The sequence below is a fragment of the Corythoichthys intestinalis genome, chromosome 16, assembly GCF_030265065.1.
Source record: "Corythoichthys intestinalis isolate RoL2023-P3 chromosome 16, ASM3026506v1, whole genome shotgun sequence".
Lineage (NCBI taxonomy): Eukaryota > Metazoa > Chordata > Actinopteri > Syngnathiformes > Syngnathidae > Corythoichthys > Corythoichthys intestinalis.
In genome coordinates this window covers 11,719,162-11,743,219 of record NC_080410.1, presented here as the reverse complement: position 1 = coordinate 11,743,219, position 24,058 = coordinate 11,719,162, and the positions used below count along the sequence as shown (strand labels likewise).

General features: G+C 39.7%; 2 protein-coding genes across 6 annotated transcripts in view; one reads left to right on the top strand and one right to left on the bottom strand.

Annotated features, from left to right (window-relative positions):
* The window catches only part of mmd2a (monocyte to macrophage differentiation-associated 2a), a 45,144-nt gene extending 38,432 nt beyond the window's left edge, over window positions 1-6,712 (top strand). The window contains exon 7 of the mRNA XM_057861361.1: window positions 1,180-6,712. Within this exon, the coding sequence (XP_057717344.1) occupies window positions 1,180-1,380 (201 nt within the window). The 3' untranslated portion in view covers window positions 1,381-6,712. The remainder of the gene's footprint in view (window positions 1-1,179) is intronic.
* ap5z1 (adaptor related protein complex 5 subunit zeta 1) lies at window positions 2,608-24,005 on the bottom strand. Of its 5 annotated transcripts, XM_057861360.1 has the most exons (19): window positions 23,887-24,005; window positions 23,558-23,695; window positions 21,524-21,704; window positions 20,121-20,271; window positions 19,858-19,970; window positions 18,407-18,578; window positions 17,614-17,661; window positions 16,026-16,166; window positions 15,554-15,591; window positions 15,234-15,396; window positions 12,782-12,960; window positions 10,960-11,102; window positions 10,756-10,874; window positions 8,394-8,521; window positions 8,186-8,283; window positions 7,972-8,104; window positions 7,642-7,856; window positions 7,454-7,478; window positions 4,930-5,106 (listed from the first exon to the last, which is right to left on the bottom strand). In XM_057861360.1, the coding sequence occupies exons 1-19, from the start codon at window positions 23,925-23,927 to the stop codon at window positions 5,086-5,088; spliced, it is 2,247 nt and encodes a 748-aa protein (XP_057717343.1). In that variant the 5' UTR covers window positions 23,928-24,005; the 3' UTR covers window positions 4,930-5,085. The 5 variants fall into 5 exon arrangements, with proteins under 5 accessions (XP_057717338.1, XP_057717339.1, XP_057717341.1 ...); XM_057861355.1 differs by lacking the exon at window positions 7,454-7,478 and having other exon boundaries at window positions 2,608-5,106; XM_057861356.1 differs by lacking the exon at window positions 7,454-7,478 and having other exon boundaries at window positions 2,608-5,106; window positions 23,558-23,656; window positions 23,887-23,963.
* Between the last annotated feature and the right edge of the window lie 53 nt (window positions 24,006-24,058).

Sequence of the window (24,058 nt, the reverse complement as noted above, 5' to 3'; positions counted from 1 at the left end):
TACGGTTGTTGAGATCACACAGCAGGCACGTGCACGAGCAGATTGGTGATCTGAGTTTGCTACAGGGCATATTTTCAGGGCGTAACTCATACAACATTCTTTTAAGAACTACAAGTCTTAATGTCCGTGCTTCATTTTAAAATCATGCATGGCACGAAAAGTTCCCCTGCTTAAACCAGCACATGTCCAGGCCCATTTTAAGTTTGCCAATAACCATTTGGATTATCCAGAAGAGTCATGGGAGAAGGTCATTTGATCATATGAGATCAAAATGGAACTTTTCGGTCTTAATCCCACTCATAGTGTTTGGAGGAAGAAGAATGATGAGTACCATCCCAAGAACACCATCCCTACTGTGAAGCATTGGGGTGGTAGCATCATGGTTTGGGGGTGTTTTTCTGCATATAGGACTAGACGACTGCACTGTATTAAGGAGAGGATGAACAGGGCCATGTATTTGTGATTTGATTTGGCAGAATAACCTCCTTCCCTCAGTTAGAGCATTGAAAATGGGTCGTGACTGGGTCTTCCAACATGACAGTGGCCCGAAGCAGACAGTCGGAATAACCAAGGAATTGCTTCGTAAAAAGCATATCAAGGTTCTGGAGGGGCCTAGCCAGTCTCCAGACCTAAACTCAATAGAAAATTTTTGGAGGAAGCTCAAACTCAGTGTTTTTCAACGACAGTCCAGAAACCTGATTGATCTAGAAAAGATCCGTGTGCAGTCTGTGCAAACCTGGTGAAAAGTAAAACTTGTCAGTGTGGTTCAGTTGGGGCTTCACGCCAGCGAGTGATCGCCGGCCCAATGTTTATTCTTGAGTGTACTGGTAGCCTCCCTTTTTTTCCACCTCGGACAAAACTTTTTGTCTCTTTTTTTGCTCTGCCATATTTCCAGAATTCGCGTCAAAGCGTTCGCATTGACTTCCATCTTAATAATGAATGGGGAAAGAGGGGAAGTGGCATAAGCCGTAAAGCAGTCAGCACATTTGTAGTTTTTTTTGTGTGGCAGGGTTCCTGCCACCCTTCTCAAAGTGAATTAGCACCGGTGAAAGCAGTACAGACCCCCTCAAAATATATAAGAGGTGTCATTCAACTAGTAGTCAGTCAACATATCACAAATGTTACGAAAATATTTTATAAAGGTTGAAATGTCACCTAGTATTGCTTTCCGTATTGCAGGTGGACCACGAAGGTGTGTGTGAACTCGCCATGGGAGGAGTCTTCTACGTAGTGGGTGTGGTCTTCTTCAAGAGCGATGGTTTCGTCCCCTTCGCTCACGCTATTTGGCATCTTTTCGTGGCAGCCGGAGCAGGAATTCACTACTACGCCATCTGGAGGCACCTCTACTTGCCTCAGACCCTCATGGAGACCTCCAGGTGATGGCGAGCCTCTCTCACACTGAGAGAATCCATTCCAAGTTGCTTGCTGAGAAAACACAATGTCTGAGGCAGAAAAAGAAGTGGTCTTAAATAAATAGCTGCTATTTGATAGGTCAGAGACGATAATGTAACTACTCTAAACAAGTCCTTGATGATAGTAAAGCACAGCGTTGAAACCCTTGATGCCTGAATTTACATAAAGCATTGGTGGAATACGAATAGTATTAATACAAAATATAGAAAATTAAATTGAAAAAAATACAGCGAAAAATCGGAAAATCTTTTAAAATAATTAAAATGATATATTTTTAAAAAGTTGAAGTAATTATAGAAAATTAAATAAAAATTGTATTTAACAATAAATGTTTTGGGTATAATTAAAAAAACATTATGAATAAATTGGAATTGTTCTCATAAATTCATCCTTTTTTACTTTTATATTGTCACATTGAAAAAAAATCTTTATAATGTTCTTATTTTTTTTCCGTCAATGCTTTTTGATGTACAGTGATCCCTCGTTTTTCGCGGTTAATGGGGACCAGAACCAGCAGTGATGAATGAATAACCATGAAGTAGCGCACCCCCCCCCCCCCCCGCTCTAATTTTTTTTTGTGTGTTCACTGTATTTATTCAGATTTTTCATTGGAAAGAGATACATATAAGACTTTTTTCTTCAATATATATTTAAAAAAAACTTTAATGTATATATAATTTCAATAAATTGTTTTTATGCACTTCAAATGTAATAATTATAAGTTTTAAACATGTTACTGTCCCACTGAAAGAAAAAATGTTGACGCCCAATCTATTTAAAAAAAAAAGTTGAAAAGTGTTTGTCTTTATTAAATGCGTTATTGAGTGACTACTCAAGCTGCTCACTTACACACAATGAGTTGCCACAGCAAGTTAAACTTTGAAATCTCGGCCTACCAGCGCCTCTGGCAAGATCAAAGCTTAACTGTTGGTCAATCATCGTTCACCCTAATAAGCAACTCCAGTACACTGCCTGACCATTAAAGAGCAGGTAGAGGGAGAGTGAGACAACGCGATCGGCTCGGGACGGCTCATCTGTATTTAATTTTTTAATTGAAAAATCCGTGATGGACTGAGGGTGCGAAGTTTGAAGCGCGAAGTAGCGAGGGATCACTGTATACAGTATATGTTACGCGTACATTCAGGCAGCACTAAATCACTAAATATGCTTCTATAATCATTTTGAGAGGACTAGTCATAGTAGAAGTCTTTTATTTTCATTACCTTATAGGTACAACATTGATTTGCAACAACGTTTAGATGACCAATATTTGGTTAAATGAGAACTCTGAGATGAATATTAACAGCAAAAGAATATTTTACTCTCCTGGGTTTTAGCTTGCATCATTTGCACTAGGTGGAATACCCAAGGTTATGTTACACTGTACATTCAGGCAGTTTTAAGGCAGGAAATCAAGCCTAATTAGAATGTTTTTCATTTTTTTCCCTCTGTTCCAATGCATCAAATTTCACTTTTTCACTTTTGTTAATGAAAAATGAAAGTACTTCAAGTTCACAAGCTGGTGCCGTGGTGCCGTGTGATATTGAATAAAATCCATTTTTTATCACAATAATGACATGCCTTGATATAATACATTTGGTGAAAAACTATCAATTATGATAGCTTTTCACACTTTTGACTTGCCATTAAATTGACCTGCAACAAATGTTAAATGCATCAAGTAATGATGAAACCTAAAACTATCCGGTGTGAGCATGAGCAGCACAGTAGCACACATACTTTTGCTCAAATGTAAAGATAGCTCATTATTTACTAATACTTATGTGTGGTTTTGAATTTTAAGACAGCTGTGTATTAAGTTAGAATAATAGCAATAATAAATTACTTATAAAATTGGAACGAATTGTGTTGTCTGTGTTGATTAATGTGCTACTACTTTTGTCTTGCATGCATTACTCATGTACGGTCAACAGGGGAAGCCAATTTGCTATTGCGTGGCGATAGGCATATCTGGTGTCTGATTGCTGGTGCTAATATGGCATACGGCAGGGGTGTCCAAGAGATGTAATGAAAGCAAAATTCTTGGCCAAAACTGAATATCGGAAACACTTGGCCGAATAAACGAATAATACTCATGTAGGCCTATACAATTCAACTTTTTAATTTTTAAAATTTCATTATTTTCCAATGAATCACATCACAAGAGGAGTACGGTTTTTCACACTTTTCGGTGGTAATATAAAACTGAGAATGCAATTTTAGCTATTTTTGGTGCAGAATTTTCGGTCACATCTATAGTGTCCAAACTTAAGGGCCGCTGTGGGTCCTGGTTTTTGTTCCAATTGAGCACATACCGTTTAACCAATGAGGTTTCTGCTAAAACAAGCAGCACCTGACTACAATCAACTGATTACACTTGTTAGACACCAGATTGGTGGAAAGATCCCTTTTTGTTGAAAAGAAATCCAGCATCCACTGCGACCCGATATGGAATAATTTTGGGACCCCTGGCATATGGAATCCAAACTTCAGCAAGTCAGCAAAGTTGGGCGCCATCTGCTGGCCAAAATGTGCATTGCAGGAACAGGTCTAATTATGGCGATAATGACAAAATAAAATAGGAAGTTTTATATCATTTTGGCTACACATACTGTACTGTACAGCACTACTATGCAGCAGTAGTCTCATCATTCAGTTCAGTTCAAATTTGTATGAACAATATCAATGCTCATTTGAAGTGAAGGTTCTTTGATTTGATGACGCTCGAGTCCTTTACAGATGAGGTAAAATGTCACTTGCAACTGTTATTTTTTTTTGTTGCCATATTTTTGTCAAAACTTTATGCACTTTTTACTAATAAATCCCTATACTTCAAAAACTTCCCCAAATGTTTTGCAAACACCTCTGACCGGCAAATCTGGAGGCTCTGGAGATATTTTTTCCCCCACATTTTTCTATAAATCAAAATGATTTGTAAAATGAAATTAAGTTGCATTAACTCTTTCAGTGCTATTGACAATGATAGATTTCCATTCATCCTTCTCCCGTGAATTGAAATGAGTTCATCATTAGCAGACGTCCAATCCATTTGTAGGGGGCGGGTGGCAGCAAATTAACATTTGTTCACTCACTGCCACCTGTCCCACTTCAGATGACTTGGACGTCTATCGCTGTCAACGGCAGCAAAGGAAAAAAGATAATATATTACTGTAAACAGATGTGTTTTTCATCTTTTTTCCTCTCATGATTAGGCATGTATTTACAAAAAGTGCTGCAGTATAAAGGTGGATAATTTTGTTCATGGATTACTCAAAGGCTCCCAAGTTCAAATCTCAAGGACCATTCAGCGAAAAGTCAGTTGTGAAAGATTTCAGCTCACCCTCAACTCTAAACAGAAGCAGGTATACAGCTTGGACACTGATGTTGGTTTACATGCTTGTATAGGGTGACGGAGAAGTAGGCGTTTGCTGAGAACGTGACGTGTGCCCCTGCATGAGTGTTGTGAGCGCTCGCAGTTGGAGCGGCATGGCCACGTTGGCGTCTTGGTGCCACTGCGGTGTAGTGACGTGCGGTGGTGGGTTCAGGACGCTTTGTGCAACACCAGGAGTCTTCAGGAGAGCGCACAACTCCTCCCCAAGAGTTACTATGGAAGCAAGGTCCTCTTCGTCCTCGCACCATGAAACAGATCCACCACTAGATACTTTCCTCAGTTTAGAAAGGAACAGGGACACCCTATGGATGTTAAAAAAACAAAAACATTACAGATCATACAGTTCTCACGAAATTTTCAACTTGATATTGATACTCAAAAATATAATTCAATTTTTGATAGTACACAGAAAAAACAGTGTTTCTCCATTGCTGGTCATTATTATTGTGAAAAAATAAAATTCTCGAACTGCCCAAGAATAAACAGAAAGTGACCCAGAACAAACAGGAAGTGACCCAGGAATACACCAAAATCAACAGAGACCGAGAGTGACCCGTAAGTACCCCAAAACCAATGGAAGGTTGCCCATAATGCCCAAAAATGTACCAGAAGTGAGTAGTGACCCATAAGTACTGTAAAATTAACAAGAAAGTACAGGTAGTCCCCAGGTTACAAATGAGTCCCGTTCTCACGCTGGCGATGTAACCAGAATTTCCTCGTAAGGCGGAATGAACCCTTTTAAGTACCCCAAAAATTCACCCTAAATCTCAAAATAACTATGTAAAAACTTGTATTATACGTCATTGTACTGTCCTTACCAAGACGTTCCAGCTAAGTCTTAGCTAGACAGCGAGCTAAGCTGTAATCTTTCCCCTCTCTTGCTCTTCGTGTGCGCAAATACGGTCTTCTTTGTGTGTACATGCGCTCTTACTCGCGTACGGAAGTACTATCTGCTCTATATGGTGGCCGAGAGGTGTCAGGCGAAATGCAAAGTCCAAACACTTTGCAAATAGAAAAAAAGCACGAACCCAAATTACAAACGCTTTGCAAAAGAAAAAAGCACGAATGCAAACTGCCACAACACGATCCCCAATTCCTAAAGCGTGATTGCAAATTGGCAAAAGCACGAACCCAAATTACAAACACTTTGCAAAAGAAAAAACCACGAATGCAAACTGCCACAACACGATCCCCAATTCCTAAAGCGCGATTGCAAATTGGCAAAAGCACGAACCCCAACTGCAACAACACGACAGCAAATGGCTCGCAGCACGAATGCAAATTGTCACAACACGATCCCCAATTCCTAAACAGCGATTGCAAATTGGCAAAAGCACGAATCCCAACTGCCACAACACGACAGCAAATAGCTCGTAGCACAACAGCAAACGGCTCACAGCACAGCAGCAAAATCACGCAACACAACGGCAAGAGGATGACCCGGAAGTTTAAAAAAAAAAAAAAAAAAAAAAAAAGACGACACTTTATACACTTTAAATGTGCTTTGTGACCATCTATACGGACCTCCATGAAGTTGCCCCCATCAGACGCAAATTTATATAAAAATGATGTCAATCGTTTGTGCTGCAACGGTTTTGTAGCTCCAGTGTTATGCTTTTATTGAGATATTAATTTCGAGTGGTGACATCACTCGTAGCTTTTCCTCAGTTTAGCTCCCGAGGCTAATGGAGCGTACCAACTCTCTCAATAACAGAGGGGTGCCATAATAACTAGCACGACCATAACACAAATTCGGGTCCATTTTGCAGTAAATTGGGGGCTTGAGATACTAATTTCGAGTGCTGACATCCCTCTAAGCCCCTCATTTACAGCAAAATGGTTCCGATGTGGTGCCATTCGTTTGTGCTACGTTCGTGTTTGCTAGTTCTTAGGACACCCCAGTTGGGATTCGTGCTTTTGACAATTTGCAATCGCGGTTTAGGAATTGGGGATCGTGTTGTGACAATTTGCATTCGTGCTGCGAGCCATTTGCTGTCGTGTTGTTGCAGTTGGGGTTCGTGCTTTTGCCAATTTGCAATCGCGCTTTAGGAATTGGGGATCGTGTTGTGGCAGTTTGCATTCGTGCTTTTTTCTTTTGCAAAGCGTTTGCAATTTGGGTTCGTGTTTTTTTCTATTGGCAAAGTGTTTGGACTTTGCATTTCGCCTGACACCTCTCAGCCACCGTAGCTGTACGTTTCCTGCGCCAAAATAAAAGCATGCATCACAAAACAAAAGTCAACATTATAATCGAATACACAGTTCTCTAAAGGTCAAAACAGTCCTATTAATAAAGTAAATGAAAAATAAGATACTGTGATGTACAATAAGGTACTGTTGGTTGACAAAGTGGCGGACGAGACTCTGGCGTCGTAAAATCAAAATCAAGCCAAGTTAACCCAGGGACTACCTGTACTATAATAACTCAATGCCTGCCTTTGACATCGACAACACCCAATTCATTTCAACTGGGAGGACTAACTGTGAATGCTCAGCTTTTAGTGCCGTTGACGGCACGAGACGTCCAATTTTTTTGTACTAGGAGCGAATGAACTTTTGTTCATTCTCACGTCAGTGGCAACCAGTGAGTTAACAAGGAAAATGCAAAGATATTCTCCATTATTATCAAGAGTAGTGCAAAATCAAATTTACCCCCATGAGAACAAATTCTGGTGACCTGTGGTAGTGCAAAAACAAATAATTGAGTATCGATACTTTTGCAATCAAATATCATTCTGGATGCAACATTTCGGTATCGATACTTCAATACTTGTGACAACCCTAATAGATTGACATGCAGTTAGAGTTAGTTAATATTGTATAACATTCCCTGAGCCGACCTGGGTATTAGGTCATGTGATCGTGATGCCAGCTTAGCAAGGGCGCTTATCAGAGTGGTGATGACGCGAGGGGCGGGGCAGCTGGCTCCAGGAGGCGGGGCAGATGATGTGATCTCAAACAACACTGCTTCTAAAGTCTCAAAACAGGAAGTGATGAGCTTCACGGAGCAACGAGCGTCATATGACACAGAAAGGTACTCGCCAAGCACCAAAACCTGAAAACGGACACATTTAAAATCAAATCAATTTGGAGAACATCTTAACACTCAAATCTATGCAGCTATTGCAATATCAGTCAGAAACCACCATTTAAAAAAATATCTTTTTTACCACATGTGTGTAAATTTCTTGTTTGCTGTAAACATTGGACGTGGCTCCAGCAAACTCCAGCAGCTCGTGGGATTGGTCCATAACCAAAGAGGGGTGAAGTTTGCACAAGCTCGTAAGCTGTAGGCTGAACACCCTGCAGAGACAAATTAACCATGTTGAAACAAGCCAACTTGACCACAGAGGATTAGCACTTTTTTCTTCTAGTACGTGCTACCTGTGTATCTCTGTGATGTACTTAGGAATGTTAAGGAGGAGGCTACTTCTCTCCAGGAGTACCAGAATCACTTGGCCTAAAAGCTTCTTGTCAGCCACCTTTGACATATAAGCATTTGTGAGCACACACTTTTCACTTCGTAGTCACGTAACCTAACTGGCTTACTAAAGGTTGGTAAAGACGCCCCCAAAACATTAGTTTTCCTCACTTTGACGACTGTGTTGAAGAAAATGTGGAGCAGAATAGGGACGATCTGGGCACACTGAACAACTCTCGGCCAATCTGCAGCCTCGGATAACAGCTCGAGGAGTGTGCTCAGTCGGTCAATCGTGTCACCTGTGCAAAAATGACACAGACACAGTTGTTAGTAATATTTGTGCAGAATTAAATGTTGCCTATAGTCTGGTCTGGTGTTGTCATAACACCTCCGTGATGTTCGCCCCCTATTAGATGCAAATGTATATAAAAATGATGTCAAGTTTTGTTTGTGCTGCTATCGTTTGTAAGATATTTACAATTATTTTATAGGTCAATCTTAGGTCAATCAGCCCCCCCTTTTGAATAAAAATGGCGTCAATTGTTTATGGTTTGTTTCTGCTGTAAAATTTTTTTGTTAGTGCTCGTTTTTGAGACACTGAGATATTAATTTCGAGTGATGGCGTCACGCAGCCCCCCATTTATTGCAAAATGGACCCGAAATGGTGCCATTCGTTTATGCTAGTTTTGTGCTGTAAAATTTTTCGTTTGTGCTATCGTTTTATACATATTGAGATATTAATTTCGAGTGATGACGACAATTGCAGCCCCTCCGTCGCAGCTGACTGAGCGTACTAACTCTCTCAATAACAGAGGGGTGTCCCAACAACTAGCGTAAATGTAGCACAAACAAATGGCACCCCTCCAGGTCCATTTTGCAGTAAATGGGGTCTGCGATTCACATCATTCAAAATTAAAATCTCAAGCCCCCCCCATTTACTGCAAAATGGACCCGAACGGGCGCCATTTGTTAGTTCTACGTTTGCGCTAGGTGTTGGGACACCCCTCTGTATTTGAGAGACTTGGTACGCTCCTTCAGCCGCGGGAGTTGGATACAGAAAAGCTGCGAGTAACGTCATCACTCGAAATTAATATCTCAATAACTACAAAACGATAGCAGCACAAACAAAACTTTTTACAGCACAAATGATGCGTGCGATTGACACCATTTTTTAATCAAAATGGGGGGGGGGGGGGGGGGGGGGGCTTAGCACAAACGATTGACATCATTTTTATGCAAAAAAATGCATCTGATGGAGGGCCAACTTCACAGAAGTTGTCATAACTTATCCCTATTCCACACTAGGGTTGTCAAAAGTATACCGAAAGTTTGTATTCTGATATTTGATTGCAAAAGTACTGATACTCAATTATTCGTTTTTTGTAGTGCTGCAACGATTAATTGATTAACTCGAGTATTCGATTAGAAAAAAATATTTGAATAAAACTTTGTTGCCTCGAGTATTCGTTTAATTAAAGTGGTGTTGTAATGTTATATTTTGAAAGTGTTTACATTTAGTTTATTGATTAGGGTGGATACCTTGCCCTCTGGTCTGCCTCATTTCACATGGCTGAATCAAACTGCTCCCTGTTAAGACCAGCATAAGCCAAGTTTTTCTTTGGGCTAATGTTTTTTTAATGCATTCATAATTAAGTTTATATGTATATTGAGCAGTTTCTTGTGGGAATATGAGTCTGAAGCATTTGTTAAGAGCATTGGAAAAACCCCGTATTTTATAGCATTTAAGCTAGCGTACTTTTGCCATGTAAGGTAGCCAGTTGTTCTTTTGTTGTACATACTCATTTATTTTTAATACCATTTGAGGCTCAGCTATTTCCATTTTTTATGTTCCTTTTCCGATTACTCGATTATTCGAACTAACTAGTTCATAGATTAATTGACTACTAAAATAATCGATAGCTGCAGCCCTAGTTTTTTGTACTACTGTTTTTGCACTACAACAAAAATCGGTCATGTGTTAAATTTGATTTTGCACTATGGTAATGTAGATTTTAGCATTTTCTGCCATTGACGGTACTAGATGTCCAATTCATTTTGGACATATAGGGGCAAATGATCAAATAGAAAATCATCACAGCCAGCCGGCTTAAATTAACTGAATTGGCAGACAATAAGTTAATTAAGGGTCACTTCCTTGTTAATTTTAGGGTATTTCTAGGTGACTTCCTGTTCATTTTTGGGAGATTACATTATTACTTCTTGTACATTTTGGATCATTTCCTGTTGATTTCAGGTCACTTTCTGATGATCTTGAGGCCATTCCCAGGTCACTTCCTGTTAATTTTTGGGGCAATTTGAGGAAGTTTTTGTGGTGAAAAATAACAACCACCAATGGAGCAACACTTCGTTTAAAAAAAAAAACATAAAAAAATTTTTTTTTTTTTTTTTTTTTTAATGTCGCATCGAAAATGGCATAGAGCATTTTTTGGAGTATCGAGTTAAAAATGTTAATATTGTGACATCACTTCCAACCTACAATGTTTTAAATTCAAACATAAAATTGTGTGATTACCTGAGCCTGCTTCACTTCGAAGAAGGAAAAGAAATAGGCCTCTGTAAGACGGATTTCGGAATGCGTCCATTAATGCCAGGTTGCGACCTCCCGAATCAGAAATGGGAAGGAACATAGACCTGCAACACATGTTGGTTAAAAAAAAATTAGCCCAAGTACACGCCCCACCCAAATCTGGCAAATGTTCATCTATCAAATGTGCACCTGAGTTGCAAGAGCAGGGTAGCAGAGAGACAGGGGAGGTCCAACAAAGTATGCAGAAGCTCCAGCGCACTAGCCGGTGTCACCATAGAGGGCAACAGATCAACAAAATCATCCACTACCGCAGGGCTGTCCCACGCTAAGAACTGTGAGACATAAAGCATATGCTCGTCAGCATGTATACAGTGCTGGCCAAAAGTATTGACCCCGCTGCAATTCTGTCAGATAATGCTCAATTTCTCCCAGAAAAGGATTGCAATTACAAATGCTTTGGTAGTAATAGCTTCATTTATTTTGCTTGTAATGAAAACACACAGAAGAGAATGGGAAAAAAAAAATTAAATCATCATCAACTTACACAAAACTCAAAACAAGTATTGGCACCCTTTGAAAAATCATGTGATACTTCTCTAATTTGTGTAATTAACAACACGTGTTACTTACCTGTGGCACATAACAGGTGGTGGCAATAACTAAATCCAACTTGATGCCAGTTAAAATGGATTAAAGTTGACTCAACTTCTGTCCTGTGTCCTTGTGTGTACCACATTGAACATGGAGAAAAGAAAGAAGACCAAAGAACTGTCTGAGGACTTGAGAAGGAAAATTGTGAGGAAGCATGGGCAATCTCACGGCCACAAGTCAATCTCCAAAGACCTAAATGTTACTGTGTCTACCATGCGCAGTGTCATCAACAAGTGCAAAGCCCATGGCACTGTGGCTAAACTCCCTAGATGTGGACGGAAAAGAAAAATTGACGAGATTTCAACGAAAGATCGTGTGGATGGTGGATAAAGAACCTCGACTAACATCCAAACAAGTTCAAGCTGTCCTGCAGTCCCAGGGTACAACAGTGTCAACCTGTACCATCAGTTGGCGTCTGAATGAACAGAGACTCTATGGTAGGATACCCAGGAAGACCCCACTTCTGACCCAGAAACATAAAAAAGCCAGGCTGGAGTTTGCCAAAACGTACCTGAGAAACCAAAAAACCTTTTGGAGGAATGTTCTCTGGTCATATGAGAGAAAAGTAGAGCTTTTTGGGAAAATGCATCAAGATAGAGCTTACAGGAAAAAATGAGGCCTTCAAAGAAAAGAACACGGTCCCCACGGTCAAACATGGCGGAGGTTCCCTGATGTTTTGGGGTTGCTTCGCTTCCTCTGGCACTGGACTGCTTGACCGTGTGCATGGCATTATGACATCTGAAGACTACCAAAAAAAATTGCAGCATAATACAGGGCCCAGTGTGAGAAAGCTGGGTCTCCCTCAGAGGTCATGGGTCTTCAGCAGGACAATGACCCAAAACACTTCAAAAAGCACTAGAAAATGGTTTGAGAGAAACCACTGGAGACTTCTAAAGTGGCCAGCAATGAGTCCATACCTGAAACCCCTAGCACACCTTTAGAGATATCTGAAAATGGCAGTTTGGAGAAGACACCCTTCAAATCTCAGAGACCTAGAGCAGTTGGCAAAAGAAGAATGGTCTAAAATTCCAGCCGAGCCTTGTAAAAAACTAATTGATGGATACCGGAAGCGGCTGTTCGCAGTTATTTTGTCTAAAGGTTGTGCTACCAAGTATTAGGCTGAGGGTGCCAATACTTTTGTCCGGCCCATTTTTGGAGTTTTGTGTAAAATGATCATGATTTATTTTACTTTTCATTGCAAGCAAAATAAATGAAGATAATATTACCAAAGCATTTGTAATTGCAATCATTTTCTGGGAGAAATTGAGCATTATCTGACAAAATTGCAGGGGTTCCAATACTTTTGGCCAGCACTGTACATTTACAATTAAGGATTGTAATTTTTTCCCAGTTGTTTTACCTTAAGAATATTTGGAAAGTTGCGTGTGTACTGGGGAACTTGGAGTTGCACATTCTCGAGGTTTAGTCGCAAAAAGCGCAGAAGCTCGTGGGCTAAAAAAGGGTCATTAAAGAGCTCGGCTGGGTACCGACCAAGCACTAGGTTCCATACATAGTCACAGTCTACAGCAGCCATTTCACCTATAAAGAACAACAACAACAAACAAAAATTAGTGCTCAGGTATTTACTATTTAGGTACAAACATTTTTTTGAAGAGGTGTTTGGCTCCCACAAAAAGAGCAGAATGAATCTAAAATAGAGGTGTGAACATATGGTAATACGGTATACTAGTCCTTCTAAAAAAATTAGCATATTGTGATAAAGTTCATTATTTTCTGTAATGTACTGATAAACATTAGACTTTCATATATTTTAGATTCATTACACACACCTGAAGTGGTTCAAGCCTTTTATTGTTATAATATTGATGATTTTGGCAAAAATGTCAAGAAAAACCAAAAATACCCATCTAAAAAAATTAACATATTTCATCCAACCAATACAAAAAAAGTATTTTTCAATTAAAAAAAAAAAAAGTCAACCTTCAATTAATTATATCAGCTATGCACTCAATACTTGGTCGGGAATCCTTTTGGAGAAATAACTTCTTCAATGCGGCGTGGCATGGAGGCAATCAGCCTGTGGCACTGCTCAGGTGTTATGGATGCTTCGATAGCGGCCTTAAGCTCATCCACAGTGTTGGGTCTGGTGTCTCTCAACTTCCTCTTAACAATATCCCAGAGTTGGCAGGCCAATTGAGCACAGTAATGCCACGGTTAGTAAACCATTTACCAGTGGTTTTGGCACTGTGAGCAGGTGCCAGGTCATGCTGAAAAATGAAATCTTCATCTCCATAAAGCTTTTCAGCAGATGGAAGCATGAAGTGCTCCAAAATCTCCTGATACCAAGCTGCATTGACCCTGCCCTTGATAAAACACAGTAGACCAACACCAGCAGCTGACATGGCACCCCAGACCATCACTGACTGTGGATACTTGACACTGGACTTCAGGCATTTCCTTCTCCCCAGTCTTTCTCCAAACTTTGGCACCTCGATTTCCGAATGACATGCAAAATTTGCTTTCATCTAAAAAAAGTACTTCGGACCACTGAGCAACAGTCCAGTGCTGCTTCTCTGTAGCCCAGGTCAGGCGCTTCTGCCGCTTTTTCAGGTTCAAAAGTGGCTTGACCTGGGGAATGTGGCACCTGTAGCCCATTTCCAGGTTTCTGCAGGTCCCCCAAGGTCTGGAATCAGCCCTTCCTCAAAATTTTTCTCAGGGTGTGATCACCTCTTCTGGTTGTGCAGCATTTCCTGCAATACTTTTTCCTTCCCACAGACTTCCCACTGAGGTGCCTTGACACAGCACGCTGGGAACAGCCTATTCGCTCAGAAATTTCTTTCTGTGTCTTAGCCTTTTGCTTGAGGGTGTCAATGATGGCCTTCTGGACAGCAGTCAGGTCGGCAGTCTTGCGGTTTTGAGTAATAAACCAGGGTGGGAGTTTTTAAAAGCCTCAGGAATCTTTCGCAGGGGTTTTGAGTTAATTCGTTGATTCAGATGATTAGGTTAGTAGCTTCTTTAGAGTACCTTTTCATGATATGCAAATTTTTTGAGATAGGGATTTTGGTTTTTCTTGACTTTCTTGCCAAAATCATCAATATTAAAACAATAAAAGCCGTCAACTACTTCAGTTGTGTGTAATGAATATATATATAAAAGTCTAATGTTTATCAGTACATTACAGAAAATACTGAACTTAATCACAATATGCCAATTTTTTTTTAGAAGGAATAGTATCACGATACTTTGTATTAGGTTATCGGTATAAAGGAACCAAAATTTTCCATGAGAAGTCCCAGTGAAGAGATCGCTTCAATTGGTTCGGCTATGATGAGACAAAAAAAACCTACGTTTACTGTGAGGTGTACTGATCAATGTCCACATATGCGGACAAGTAAGTTCGAGAAAAGTTAACGAGTATGAAACCTATGGTATAAACATAACGTGATAATTTATCCGCGTTACTACGGAGAAAATATCGTCATAACGATGGTCTAGCTTGAAAATCGTTAGCCATGGACCGGGACGTCCAGAGAGCGGTAGGGGGAAGAAAGGAAAGCTTTGCCCAGGCATGACTATCCCACAAGCCCCGTAAATGCTTACGCCACATGTCAGTTTGTTACAAGCCGATGTTACACAAAAATAATAAAAACATTTTAGCGCAGAAACTGCCTTTTCATTAAATCTACCTAAAAAAAATTAATGTTATCCAAGCAAATTGTTCTTTTTTTCGTGATTATTAGAATCAATAACTGACGCGTTGACCTGGGCCAGTGGCTTATTTCTTTTATTGTCTACCCCTGCAACGAGACGTACAAATGCGCGCATATGATAATGTTGTGCATATTACTTGCCATGATTGAGATAGAACTGTGCCACGGGCAGTAGGACTCTGGTGAATGTCAAGTCTGAGCTGAGACGACCAAAAAGCGCCTTAATACACGGGAACACCCGGTAGACAAAGGACGCATCCTCTACGCACACACAGTCCAAGATAGACACCGCTTCCACAAGACACTGGGGAAGACACAAATACAATACACTCATTAGAAATTAGTTTTCCAACATAAATAACACAAAAATACTAGTCGCACAGTAATTTCGGAACACAGTGTATCTGACCATCTCCCACACAACTGTAGTGTGATTGAGGAAGAAATAAAGATAAGCTCACAGCTTTTTGTAGATCCATATCTGTCCTCTTCTGGGCCTCTGAAGATTGAAAATGAAACATTACAGCCGTCCAGGTACACACAGTGTATAGAAATACCAACACAACACTACAAAGTCTGTTTATCAAGAGAGCTGTTGCTCACCTATATGCAATAGGGAAAAATTTACTATATTAAGAAATCATTGCTTTACATCCAACCCGAGTATGACTCTTAAATTGATTTTTTATCCCCCAGAGTATTTAACTCATTGCATGCCATTGATGGCGATACACATCCAATTCATTTAAACCGGGAAGACCGGCTGTGAATGCTTGTTCATTTATCGCCCCTCCCAGTCAAAATGTATTGGACATCTAGCGTCGTCAATGGCAGCCAGTGACTTTAATGAATGCCCTATAAGTGGGGAAAAAAATAATCATAATTTATGCCTGAAAGGATTAAATTCACATGCACTGACAGTCGCACACATACTGCGATCACTCTGTTCAATGAGGCGCTGGCAGTACTGGAAGGCCTTTTCTCTTAGGCGTTCCTTCGGTGGAAGCAGGCGGCTGGAGGAGGATGTGGCAGAAACCATGGAAACCACAGACCCGTCAATCTCCGACCTATCGTCTGTAACACAGCGTGACACAGATCAGAGCTTGAGATGACTACAGATGTCCACAGATAATTGCGTTGTTGCTAGATAAAGAATTGGAAATAGAAAGTGCAATCAGATGAAGAGTTTGCTATGATACAAAGCAGAATTATCAGATTTGTCAGCTTAATGTCATTTTACAAAAATTCAAACTAAGAATTTGTTTTTTGAATTTTGTTTCTGAAAGGGTATTGTGTAGCGTTTACCCAAGATGCCAGCTACACAGAAAAAGCAGAGCTTGTCGTGCTTTTGAAGATTATAGACGGCCAATCAAATGACATCCAATAATTTTTCTGTGGATTGAGTTTATTACTAGTAGGCATCCAATTCATTTAAAGTGGGAGGGTGGCAGTGAATGAACATTCAATTATTCGCTGCCAGCCCTTCCACTTCAAATAAACTGGATATCTAGCACTGTCAATCGCAGCCAATGAGTTAAAAAAATAAACTTCCCACCAATTAGTTCTTCACTAAGGAAATGTCCATCCATTCATTCACTGTCACCATACCACTTCAAATGGATCGGACGTCTAGCGACGTCAATAACAATGAGTTAAGTGGCGTCCGACAGAGCCATGATAGGAATTAATTTACAGTCAACTGAGTATGTAGCAGTTTAGTATTAAAAATAGAAATGTACACTGTATATATATTATTTCAAAAAAACCTATCGGTACAGTATCAGCAGTGGCCAATAGCACACAGCTGAGTGTCGGAATTTTGTATCAGGAGCCAAAAGTATCAACACTAGATCAACGTAGTGTGAAAAGTAGTAGTAGTAGTGTGAAAATCCTTGGTATTTGAGAATGTTTGTTCAAAATGGAATTTTCACATAGATACTGTAGATTCACTACACAAAGTGGAATTTTTTTTTTTTTTTTGAATTAAGATCGTCTAAAGATGTGAGAAAAATATGAGACAAAATGATATTAATCTAAGAAATAGTCTTTAGAAAAGTATTTTTATGAGCATTTAACTCAATGGCTGCCATTGACAGCAAAAGGCGTCCAATCCATTTTCAAATGGAGTGATAAACTCATTTCAATTCACAGCAGGAGGATGAAAAAAGACAAGATTGGCTGTTCATCATCATCAATGGCAGTCAAACAGAAATTGTAAAGAATACTGTTTTTTTAAGGGTCTCAAGTGGATAAAAATGGGGGTAAGAAAAGAAACTGTCACATGAATACACAATCTACGTAGATTAATGAAATGACTTTTCATTATGCAGATATTAAATCCACAACAAACCTGAGACAGTGAGAAACAAGTTGCGAGTGCTTCTGGATGGCTCATGCTTTAGATAGAGGTTATTAATTATCAGACAAAGGATTTAAAGTGGAATAGAAGCTGTGAGAGCATTTAACCGATTTATATTCTTTGATACACATGCAAGGTGCAGCTCCCAAATTCACTTCTTACCATTTGAAAATGAGTGAGAGAGGGAAAGACTAAGCTGTAACTTGTTTGCTGGAAATGATAAAAACACAAAAGCATGTAATCTGAAATTTTCTGAAAGCTTTCATCCCACCAAATATTCACACTTGACTTGAGGTAAAATTGAGGAGATTATAAATGGACTCAAGTGCATTAATTTTGGTTAAATAAAGGCTGAATTAGTGCTGTATGATGTGACAATCTACAGTATAATTGCCAAAACGATGGAAAATATTCTGTATATATTTTACTATTGTCATTGTTGCAAGATACACCTGTTCCTGCAATGCACAATTTGGCCAGCAGATGGCGGCCAATTTGCACACACTTGCTACATAGATGGGATTAAATAATTATACAATTGTAGTACCACTACTGTAGTTTCCCTACAAAACAAAAAACAAATATATGTAAGTACTGCATGCAATAAAATTGAAAACAGCAGCTGCCATCATCAGGAGGCGGGACAAACAGCTGTCAATCAGTAATGACGACAGAGGCTCTGTGTATAATGATAATAACAGTTGTCTGCTCGGATCAACACATTTGCTATAAACAAAATGGAAAAATTCACTGCTTGTTTTGTCTGCGTGTGAGGGGGAGGAACACAACTATGTGTCCCGGTCCTTACTGGATTGTGACTGCAAATCAAAGAAGAATTAAAACAAATTTCATTTCTCTTGCCTTGCCAACCAGCTACATGAAAAATAAGTAGCACAATGCACTAGTTTGTACAATCCTGACCTGACGTGAACTGCTTTGAATGTTGAGCTCATACCAGCGTCTGTTATGGTGCCACCAGACACAGAGTGGAAGGTGAGGAGCCAATGTCGTAGCATGGAAAAGGAGTAAACATTCATCCACTGGTCTTCAGTAAAAACTTGACCTACACACAGCACTGTGAAGAAATCTCCTGACACCGTCCCATCCAGCTCCGCTATTGGCAGCGGCTAACGGAACATACAAAAGGCAGGAAGTTTGAAACAGTACAGTGGCTTTTTGAAAGACAAATGTTAATGATATCACTCAAATACTAGTGTTGCAGCGATACCAGTTTTTAATGTCAATGCACAATCAGGGCTGCAGCTATTGATTATTTTAGTAATCGATTAATCTATCAACTAGTTAGTTCAAATAATTGAGTAATCTGATTAGGAACACTTAATGCATTGCAGAATAAATTTTAGGAGATTTAAAACAAAGTCTTGCTAAGATTACACTTTCAAAAGAGGATTAAATGCGAATAAAAAATAAAATTCCTGAGTGTTTCTTCAAACTATGCAGGATTGCACTTTCGTTTAAAATAAATTAAAATACCTGGGCTTAGCCTCAAAATGTATAGAAAAATAAATAAATGAGGATCTAAGTATAACAAAAGAGCAATTGGCTAACTTGCATAGCAAATGTCCGCAAGCTCAAATGCTATAAGATAGTAGCATTTTTTTAGTGCTCTAAACAAATCGTTATAACACCTATTCCCACAAAAATTGCCCAATATACAGTACCAATAAAATAAATTACAAATGCATAAAAAAACATATTAGCTCAAACAAAACTTACCTTGTGTTGGTCTTAACAGGGAGCAGCTGGACTCATTCATGTTAAATGAGTTGTCATATTCACTGTTGCTACTAGGGGGCAGTGCATCTATGCAAATCAATAAAACTAAATGCAAACATTTAAAGCAAAATTTGATTCAAACCTTTTTTCCCCTAATCGAATTACTCAAGTTAATCGATTAATCATTCCAGCATTAGTTACAACTATCTTATTTCTCAACCAATTCTTAACAGATTATTTTAACAATGTCAAAGCGTCAGGTATTTATTCAGTTGCTGCCAATGACTGCGCTTGACGTCCAATCCATTTGAAGTGGGAGGATGGTAGCGAATGAACTCATTCGCTGCCATCCTTCCACTTCAAATGGATTGGACCGTTGGACGTCTTCTAGTGATAAACTCATTTAAATTCCCAGATTGATTGATGAATGGACACCACACTATTAGATGTTTATAATCAACCTGGGAAGGGCCACAAGTGCTCCTTTTTCTACAGCAATGTGCATAGCTGGTGCCCATTTTGGGTTGGGCGACTGGCGGTTGGAAACTAGATCTTGTGCATATTGCGCAGCGTCGGCATGTTATTTCTTAGTCCTCTCCGTTGACGTCATTTTAGTGCCGTATCGGTACTACAGATACGAGCATCGGTGCAACACTATCAAATACACACCTGACGTGACCTGGATCCAGTGAAGAATCCTCCTGAAGAAGCCCCACCTCCTTGCGTAGTGCTTGCATACCGCAGCCAATCAACAAGCTTTTTACTTAGAAGGGTTATGTTATCTGTAGTGATTCAAATGTAGGAAAATCAAGGCTTAGAAAAATATTATTTGTAAAAGCAAACACTACAAATTGAACATTTGAAAGGGGCTTTTTTTTTTAATTTTCTTTTTTTGAACATTACCAAGCTATACTGACAACTTTGCAACTTACCTTCTGTAAGACTCTCAGGGCTGTGTGTAAGGATGATGTTGACAATTGGCAGGGTATGTGTGAATGAGTAATTCGGCCCCTCTGAGGGTCGGTTTTCCAGACTGCGGAGGAGCTGAGCGCAAAGAGCTGACAAATCATCTCGGGATTCAGCCTGTTTGGAGCAAAATGTGGACAAATGCTCAGTAAAGTGAGGAATTGGGCCAATCATGAACAATACACAAATATAAAATTTGATAAATACATTTATAAATTAGAAAAAAGAATGTTTTCATATTCTAACCCGATCAAGCCCATTCCAGTCAAAATTTTTGTCCAAATGAGAAGGGAGGTATAGGTCCCTTTATAATGGAACAAATTGTCTTTACCGTGCACGTTTGTGTCATTTTTCCCTTTCTCTCAGCGGTGTTTTTGTTTATCGGGAGTGTATTACGGTGGTCATATACTGTAGTGTGTATACTCATATGTTGTCCATTAAGCTCCTTTTGGACTTGTAACCTGCTAAATTCCTGTTTAATGTGATGTGGGATTTCCATGTGTCATGGCTTTCAGACATGGAGAGATGTACAGGGAATTACCCAGGTTGGATACTTTCAGACTTGTGCCGTCTTGGCGACGCAGCGCTTTCTCTGCGGGGAGGGCGGGGGACGGAATTTTACAACCTAGACATTACGTCATTTTTGGTTGGCATCGGCAACAAAATAAACCACATATTTCCAAACATGGACGGTTGACGGTCTCTTCCTCAGCTCCTTGATCCAGTAGCAATTTAATTTCGTTATGTTTCCAATTTAATTTAGTCATCTTTCCACTTTTCCATGTTGATAATTGCGATGTTTGTTTGCCCCTTTTCATCTAACTGTGAAGAAAGAAGAAATGACGATCGGCCCACTATGATATTTACATGATTCGCCTTCGCGCGGTGACACTGGTCATAACCGGCTGCTTTCACACATTATGCTTCACGGTTAAGTCCCGGACATTACACTAGGACACGACCCGTTCAATGTCCGGGACAGTGGTACCTCTACATACAAATTGAATTCATCACAAACGTGCCTGGTGTATTACAATGATAGACCAAGATGAAAATCAAAAGCCCCCCCCCCCCCCCCCCCCCCCAAAAAAAAAACATTGGTTAAATCCAATTTGACTTGTTCAATCACTGCCGGCCCCCCCAGTCAAAATGGATTGGAAGTCTATCGCCATCAATGGCAGCAAAGGTGTTGTTAAAATGTGATCGTGCTTTTTTTTTTTTTTTTTTTATTAGACGGTGGACTAAGTCAGGAGGGACAACCACTGCCTAATACAGTATTTCATAGACTTCATAACCTATGATGTGATGATGTCTATGAGTATTATTTCGTATAATAGTGAGTCATTTAGCCAAATGAACTTAAGCATACCTGAGAGAGCAGCAGTGCTGCTGCATGGCTATTCAGCTGACCATTGCTGTCCTGCTTGTAGATGTCTGCCTGACCAGTGAAAGGCAGTGCCTCTCTGAGCACAGCTGAGCTCAGCACCTGAAGCTGCTCCACAGGTGAAAAGAGGAGCGGTAGAAGCCTCTTTTGAAGCTCGAGTGGCAACCTTTGGGATTAAAAAAACATGGGATCAGACACATGAATAAACACTATATATTGGACTACGAGGAAACTGGGGGTTTGCAAAGCATGGGTGGCAAATACACTTACAGTGGTATGAAAAAGTATCTGAGCCTTTTGGAATTTCTCACATTTTTGCATTAAATCACCATCAAATGTGATCTGATCTTTTTTAAAATCGCACAGATGAAAAAACAGTCTGCTTTAACTAAAAAAAAAAAAACACCCAAACATTTATAGTTTTCATATTTTAATGAAGAAAGTATGCAAACAATGACAAAAGGAGGGAAAATGAAAATAAATAAGTGAACCATCAAATTTAATATTTTGTACCCCCTCCCCTTCGGCAGCAATAACTTCAACCAGATGCTTCCTGTAGCTGCAGATCAGTCTGGCACATCGATCAGGACTAATCTTGGTCCATTCTTCTCTACAAAACTGCTGTAGTTCAGTCAGATTCCTGGGTATTTCGGGCTTGAATCGCCATCTTTAGGTCATGCCACAGCATCTTGATGGGGTTCAAGTCTGGACTTTGACTTGGCCACTCCAGAACTTGTATTTTGTTCTTCTGAAACCATTCTGAAGTTGATTTACTTCTGTGTTTTGGATCTTTGTCTTGTTGCAGCATCCATCCTCTCTTTAGCTTTAACTATCTGACAGAAGGTCTCTCAGGTTTTCCAACAAAACACCCTGATAAAGTTTTGAATTCATTCTTCCTTCCATTAATGATCGCAATTTGTTCAGGCCCTGAGTGAGCAAAACAGCCCCAAATCATGATGCTCCCTCCACCATGCTTCACGGTGGGGATGAGGTGTTGATGTTGGTGAGCTGTTCAATTTTGCCTCCACACATGATGTTGTGCGTTACTCCCAAACAATTCAACTTTGGTTTCATCAGTCCACAAAATTGTTTGCCAAAACTTCTGTGGAGTGTCCAAGTGCCTTTTTGCAAACATTAAATGAACAACGTTTTTTTTTTTTTTTTTTTTTAAGACAGCAGTGGCTTCGTCCGTGGAGTCCTCCTATGAACACCATTCTTGGCCATAGTTTTACATATAGTTGCTGTGTGCACAGGGATATTGGACAGTGCCAGTGATTTTTGTAAGTCTTTAGCAGACACTCTAGGGTTCTTTTTTTACTTCTCTGAGTAATCTGCGCTGAACTCTTGGAGTCATCTTTGGTGGACGGCCACTCTTTGGGAGAGAAGCAACAGTGCCATTCTCTCCATTTGTAGACAACTTCTCTGACTGTCGATTGATGAACAGCCAGACTTTTAGTCTAGAGATGGTTTTGTATCATTTCCCAACAATCAACAATCCTTGATCGCCGGTCTTCAGACAGCTCTTTTGACCGAGCCATGATTCACATCAGACAATGCTTCTCATCAAGACAATTTTTAGCAGGTGTGTGTTTTATAGTTGACAGGGCAGCTTTAGACCACTCATCAGTGATTGGGTACACACCTGACTTAAATTGTTTGGTAAAAATTGATTTCAATTGCTCTTTAAGTCTCCTTAGGTAGAGGGTTCACTTTTTTTTTTTTTTACCCCTTCTATCATTGTTTGCATACTATCCTCATTAAAATATGAGGACCTATAAATGTTTGGGTGGTTTTAGTTGAAGCAGACACAGTTTTTACATCTGTCTGATTTTGACAGAGATCAGAACACATTTGATGGTGATTTCATGCCGAGATGTTAGAAATTCCAGAAATGTAAGAAATTCCAAAAGGTTAAGATATGTTTTCATACCACTGTACTTGTAGCTACTACGAGTCAGAGGATAAACCTAAAATACTTTGAATACTCTGACACTTGTAATAAAGACTTGTAACACTTACGTCCTTGTGTACTTGGTGGCAGAGAGAATTAGGTGCAGCCTTTGCAAGGAGTCCACAGTCTCGTGCCCATATTCTTTTCCTTGCAGCAACTTGATTAATCTGTTATAAAACTTTTGCAACTCAGACTCCTGAATCTCTCTGAAACAGTGAAACACTCATCAATAAGCTCGTATGTGGCATTTTATTTAGTTTTTCATATTATAAAAAGCGGAGGAAATGCGGAAGCTATTTCGCAATGGCATAAACAAAAATTACCAGTGGCAAAAGTGTCAATAACGGAAGATATATGGCTATTACATTCGTAAGGAATAGCTGTTTCACAGACTTACCTTGCTTGTTTAATTAAACTTTCGGAACCGTGAGAATACATTTTGCATTTTATCCAGTTTGGTAGCGTGCTAACACTTCCGCCTGCAGCGGAAGGTAAACAGTTCAACTTTTTATAGAGTCCGGCGGGAAACAGGATTTTACAGATTCCGTTTTTGGGTCAACGCAATCGTT